This window comes from Thunnus thynnus, chromosome 10 (assembly GCF_963924715.1).
Source record: "Thunnus thynnus chromosome 10, fThuThy2.1, whole genome shotgun sequence".
Taxonomy (NCBI): Eukaryota; Metazoa; Chordata; class Actinopteri; order Scombriformes; family Scombridae; genus Thunnus; species Thunnus thynnus.
In genome coordinates this window covers 18,981,435-18,988,308 of record NC_089526.1, presented here as the reverse complement: position 1 = coordinate 18,988,308, position 6,874 = coordinate 18,981,435, and the positions used below count along the sequence as shown (strand labels likewise).

Below are 6,874 nucleotides of genomic sequence, written 5' to 3'. Positions count from 1 at the left end.
CTACTGAAACCAAAGGGTCTGTAACTTTTGAAAAGGTCAGTTTGTTACTATTTAGCCTTAAAACTATAGACTTCTTGAAATCTTTTGGGCAGCCGTGACATTGTTGGTGTTTTTTGGTATTTATCCTCCCATTCAGGTTACCCCTTTGCAACCGCCGCCACCTAGACTTCTCATACATGCCTCTCCCTTCATTCTTCAGTCTCTCCTACTGCCTCTCTCTCTTTCTTTATATGTTTGCCTCTGTCTTACACTAAGGAGTGAGAGAAGGGGGAGTCCCATTGGCATTCTTTAACATCTCCGTTGCTCACTTGTGTTCAGAGAGCCATCTGTAGATCAGGAAGACAAAAAGACGCTCCCGAGCCTTGGCGTCACTCAACAGGTAAGCACATCTCTCTCTCTCTCTCTCATGCAAATCTGAACACCTATTCAAAGATTCTTGGCTTTTTTAGAAAGAAGTGCGCCCTCTCTGTGTGTCTGTCTGCCCGCCTTGCTCTTTTTCTGTCTCTGCACCCTATAGGCACGCAGATGTGTTTGAGTTGGTGGAGGTTGAAAGAAGGTTTTGCCTCTCTGTCTCTCAACTTTTTCCTAGGGAGAGTGTGTGTGTGTGTGTGTGTGAGTCTATGTAGCAAAGTCAGAGTATCCAGTAGACTTGAACACAGCTGAAAGGAGCAGAGACAAACACCTAACTTGGGTTTCTCTGAGTGCCTTGAAGTTGTACTGGACATTGTCAAGCTACTGCTGAACTGCTGGATCAAGCTGATATGTTTCAGCCTGACTATCCTTGGGGCTGAAGTCTCCTCTGTCTGTGTTCAGCACATTCAACCAAGTCTTAATCAGACTGCTACAAGAATGCCACGTCTTAACACACAATCAATGATTTGCACGTGATTAGATTCCGTTGATAATCTAATCTGCATCTTTTAGAAACCCTCTATATCAGCAATTCAGTGTTAAAGCAGTAATGGTTCACAACACAGCTTTTATAAGCTACAGTAATTGGACCCACAGGCAACTGGTGAGATTGGTAAGAGGTTAGGTTGGTATTAAGATGTAGGACGACATCTGAATTGGATGGCTGCATGGAGGCTGAAACTTCATTTTCTGCACATTGACTGATTTCATGGGGTTTCACATTAAATTGGTCTAGGATTGAGTGTATTGAGTCGTTTGATGATATTATGAAAGATGCCATTAAAAGTCTACCTGTCGGGGTCACGCTGAATGGTTCAGCTACCTCTAATGCCCTTGCGGGGAGAGCGACAGCCTTGACTCTGAAAGCGAATCAAATTTCAAATCAAACTTTCTAATTTGCATTTGTAAGAAGCTGGTGAAGACCAAAGTCAAAAAAAAAAATCTGTGGCAATGAGTGCCGCTGTAGTAAAATATGGGTCTTCCTTTTATTTGAAGACCAATTAAATTGCCATTCAGTCCAGTATATATTTAATGTTACATTTTAAGCAACTGTTAAATGACATACATTATAGTTATTCAACCAATGCTACACCATGCAAGGTTTTTCAACAAAGAAAACACATATTGCAATGAAGGCATTGTTTGAATTTGTAAGAGTAATGTGGGGAGGTCAGGTGGGCTATGTCTGCTTTCATTAAGAGTCCCATTGAAAATGGTGACTCGTGAGGCCAGCAGAAACCTTTCTATGTTGGCAAAACACTTCTCTTCCTCACAGGCAATATCTGCTGGTTGAGCTCCAAAGTCTGGCTTTTTCATCGTACTATAGACAAAAGAAGGAAATCTGGTACTGCTCATCAGGAGATATATGGCTGTAAATGACAATGCATATGACAGACATTGTCAACATTTGACAGGGTATAATGATTGTGTTTGTGTTTACCTACATAAGGCATTAAAATAGGCAGAGATAAAGAGAAGATGGGCACTTTTAACCTCAAAAGAAATACAATTCATTGAAGAGGGAAGTAATTGCCCTTGTGTGTTCAAAGAGTATACTGGGGGCTCTGAAATACACAAATGTTTTGAGAGCGAAAAAATAATTGAGTGTGAGTTAATTCTTATCAAAGCCTGTTGGAGTGCAACTAATCGACTGAGGGGAGATGCGTCAAAGAGCTGTTGCCTTCAATTCATTTTGTCTATTCAGATGAGAAAATATTTAGTTTTCAATTAAGTAAATCACTATTATTTGTTCCACTCCTGCAGCAGATAAATTGAAGTGATTACAAACTGACTAAAAATCCACAGAGGGCTCTTTCAGGTCAAATAAGGAAGAGTATTTGATGCAGTGGGCACGGACCCACAGCACGGCCTACAGTCATCCAAATTCAAACTGTCCTTGGGATTGATTCGCAATAAGACCACGCCATGTCGATCATACTCTACTTATCCATGGGAAATTACCTGTAAAAAACAAATGTTTTTTTTTTTTTTTCTGAAAAGCACAAATAATGTAATTCTTAAAAATATTAATTACAATCAAATTTCAGCGTTATTACTTTGAGTTCAGCATTATTCATATCTATAAAACTGCCAGTAGTGCAATCATTTAAAACACAATGATGTAACTGACTTTCCTTATTAAAGGACCATGCCAATATGATTGCATGTTTCTAACCTATTTATTCAAAGTCAACTATGAAATAAGTGCATTATGTTTACGCAGCTATGGAAAGACTGTTGTCATCACAATGTTAATGTTAGGAAACAAAGAAAATTGATTTAGTGTAGGGAAGGACAGAGGTCATAAATACAGGAGACATTAACAATAGATATAGATAGAAATAGAATAGACAAACACTGTAAGAATGTCACACTGTTTCCTTCCTTAAACTGATTATAAACAAAGGTTGTTTTAAGCTATTTGAAGAAATGACCTGTGCTGTCATGCTTCTAGAGAAGAGAATCACTATTTACTTCAACTTTTAGATAATTTATAGTATTTACTTGTCTTGCCATGCAGCAATTTATATTCCTTTGAATTTATTTTTTGACAGCTATTGTTCTCCATTAATTCACATTATCATTTTATAATCTGATTGAAAGCTCCAACATTTGAGACTTAACTGCTGAATAGTAATAAGTAATAGTAAACAGTGTTGCAAACATAGTCTATGTTGTCAAAAAAATCAAACCTTGAAAACACACACACACACACACACACACACACACACACACACACACACACACACACACACACACACTAGATCACACACAAGATCTGGAAGATTTTGATGCATGAACTATAATGTTTAACCGTTGTATTTAATACGTATAGATTTAAGTTTAATGATAATGAACATGTCCCAAGGCAGACACAGTAAAAGTCCAGAGCTGCTCACTGATACTAAGATGGGAGTATGATTTTGCTGGGTATGACTTTTAAAAAACTGAGCTGAAAAAATAAGCTTCCTACTTTGAGAGTGATAAGTGCTTTCAGAGTGATCCTTTAATTGGCCTTTGATCCACACATGATTCTTTGCCTCAGATAACTTTGAGCGGCTTTGATCACATCTGTCCGATCTGATCATTGCTGCATAGTTTTGAGTGGAAATTGTGAGGGAGATTATAAAAGGTTATTGATGAGGAGAGCAGGAAATAGCCTAGCCTAACCCTCACAGTCAGTTTGTACTGATTACTGTGACTGATAGTATGCAGTCCATGAAAATACACATAACCAAAACAAAACTTACTCCTGTGTGCCTGAGGCCAATTTCTCTATGTGTAGTCATCAGGATGGTTCATATCTTGCAATGGCTTTAACTGAAACTAATATCTATAATGGTAACTATAGTGAATTTGATGTAGAGTACTGTATGTACATCATTGGTCATGGGTCTCATAGAAATAAGGAGAAGGTCATAGCTAGAAGGTCATAGGTTCAATTCTCACTGTTACTACATATAGCCTGCAGAGGACATGGAAATAGCATGTACACACACATCATCTCCTCCTGTGGATCTGTAAAACAGAAACTTTTCATGAGTTAATACAAACAGGTGTGTTTTCAGTTTTGTGAATTTTCATCAGTTTGTCTGAAAAATTATGAAGTAATTACAGGGTGGAGGCTCATGGGTGGAGAGATACATGTTTCTCATTGGATAGCAATGACATGCAGATAAGTAATCCTTTTAAAATGTATTTTAAAATAAAGCATGAATAGGACATTAGCTGGCTACTTAAGCTAACCTGGTTACCAGTATTGTTCATATGTGGCCATCTAACATATCATCCATAAGGCTACATTCCAAGAAATCTTCCTGAAGAGCATAAAAACCTTGTCATGGAATTTGTTCCTATATGCATAGATGCACTTGTGGATACCTGTGTGGTGTACTTTGCAATACTGAATCACAAAATAAGTGACCATAAAACAAAGTGCCAGACAGTTCTTAACATTGCTTTGACTTTTAAGCACATCAGCAAAAACAGTGGACAGAAATACAATTCACCCATGACAAAAGAAAGTCCAATGTTTGTATGCTCACCCATTCAGACACACACTCACACACCAATGGCACAGCCATCGGGAGCAATTTGGGGTTCAACATCTTGCCCAAGGACACTTCAACATGCAGACTGGAGGAGCCGGAGACCTTCTGATTAGTGGACAACCCGCTCTACCTCCTGAGGCATAGACGCCCTGTTTATAGTAGTTTATGTTTGTATGTGTTTCATATGTTTGTATTTTCATGGTTGTTCCAGGATTGTTGGAGGTCAGATGTGGTGAAATGGACTTCTTGTCAGCATGGATTGTGTCTCCTTCAGCACTACCCTTTCTCTGTCTCATCTGGGGTAAGAGAATCAAATGCCACCATGGAGCTATCATTACAGTAACTGTGGCCTTTTCAAATCACATCCGTGTTCAGCATTCAACTGAGCAGTGGGAACCTTTACTTTATTGAAGCCTTAACTGAATTTTCACAAATGGATGCTGTATGTTTACATGCATGACTTGCCTTCTCAAACTGGCTACTTGAGTAACAAAAGCTTACAGTGATGCATGTACTGTAAAGTCACTGCACTGTAAATCAGTTAAACTAACCTAGTTAATCTCATACATACACACTTTACATTGTGATAATGTTGGTTGAGATGCCAGGTTTATTTCAGTATAAATTGGCTTACTATATACTGTATGTTTCTCCTTTAACTTTTATTTTTATATTTATCTGAGCAAATAAGACATCAGCTAGCATATCACAGTAGTGAACTGACCCGCTATTAAAACTGTGATCATTCTTACCTTCCACTGTTGTTATTGCGTAGTCCAGAAGTAAACCAGAAGCTCCATCTTTTTCTCTCTCTTTTGCTGGGGGACCATTGCCTCTATGAACAATTGGTAACAGTGTAACTCAGTCTCTGGGTATTGACCTGCCAGTAAACTGCTTCTCAGATGGTCGATTAGTTTCCGAACCGCACTCCCCTAGCCAACGTCGGAATTGGGGGGCTGTGTCTGACCGTTTATGTAACTTTCTGAAACCGACAATCTGATATTCACACTCACTTCACACAATGATTGGCCCGCTGTGTGGAGGTGAGAAAAGGTTTGAACTTCTCTCTAAAGCTCTTTTTTCATTATTTTCAAGACTATTTCTGTCACTTTTTATATATACTGTATAACTGAGAGCAACACTATAAATGTCTGAAAATGTGCACCATTATGCGTCTAGCCCCCCTCTATAACAGCCTGCTTTTCATGCCGCCTTCAAGTGTGGCTGTTCTGAACAGCTATAAACACTGATCTCTAATGTGGACAACATGTCAAACGAACCAGTGCTTTTGTATAAATGGCCGGTAGGTGATGTGACCCTATTTCAACTTTTCTTAGCTGAAGGTAAATCTGTTTGGTGTGAGCGGTATGCTGCTGTGCATGTTAACCTTGACAGTTTTCATAGACTAGGTGTGTCCTATTTTCACCTCTGTCATTGAGTAGTTTATACAGAAAATAAACAAACATCAACATAATTTCACTTCTGCAATGACAAATCAAAATGAGTCTGATGAGAAGATTGATATCAACCTTATACTTGTAAGTTAAGGATAGGGCTAGTGCCAAGAGGCTATTAGCTAAACATAAAGTCTGAAAGCAGTGGAAAACAGCTAGCCCATCTCTCTCCAAAGTTTAAAACTCCAGCTACTGGCACATCAGTTCTGTTAACACATTGTATCTCTTTATATCCGTACACAAACAGAAAGGTAAAAATGACAAATGGTCATTTTAGAAAAAGTAACAGTGATTGTAGTGTATTTCTTGACAAACATCAATGTATCCATCTACCCAGCTACCTCCTAGTGACAAGACCCCATGAAGTCACCTCTCCCCTCTGTTGTTGGTGAGGACTACAAATTGTCTGTTTGTGTATGGATTAAACAAACAAGACATGTTAACTAGTGAGCTTTAGAGGTGTTGGTATATTTTAACTTTGGGACAGAGCCAGGATAGCATTAGCTGTTCAGCTGGCTTCCGGTCTTTATGCTCTATCTATTCCTTTAAAGCCAGAGGTCGCAAGTGATAATCACATGATAGTCGTACATTGAATTTCCCGTCATTTCCCAATTTTTTTTTGAGTCATTTAGGCAGCCAGACTGACAGTGAATAGAGTGGTGGAATAAGGCCACAAGCAGGAAACAACACAGATTTATGTCTCTCTGTGAGGTGTTCACTTCGTGTTTTTCTTTTGTGATAAAACCATTGAAATGCATTTGTGACATAATAAAATGTAACAAGAGCACAAAAAGAAGAGACATGAAGTCATATTGACTCAGTAATACAAGTTACTGTACATGGTTTGCTAACAAGTTTGCTAATATTAGCTAACTTAGCTTAGCCACCAGAAGCTATGCTAAGACTTTTGGTCAAAACCCCTAAATGTACTAAATTGAGCAAGGGTGCAATTTATTG

The 6,874-nt window shown here is 38.5% G+C and overlaps 1 protein-coding gene across 4 annotated transcripts in view; it reads left to right on the top strand.

The window, feature by feature from the left end:
* Positions 1–219: 219 nt before the first annotated feature.
* nphs1 (NPHS1 adhesion molecule, nephrin) overlaps positions 220–6,874 on the top strand; it is a 42,790-nt gene continuing 36,135 nt past the window's right edge. For 2 of the 4 annotated variants that reach the window (XM_067601842.1, XM_067601841.1), the window contains exons 1-2: positions 222–379; positions 4,675–4,764. In XM_067601842.1, coding sequence (XP_067457943.1) covers positions 4,701–4,764 — 64 coding nt within the window. In that variant the 5' untranslated portion in view covers positions 222–379; positions 4,675–4,700. Of the gene's footprint in view, positions 380–4,674; positions 4,765–6,874 lie in introns of all 4 variants that reach the window. The other 2 variants (XR_010930418.1, XM_067601843.1) reach the window with 2 other exon arrangements.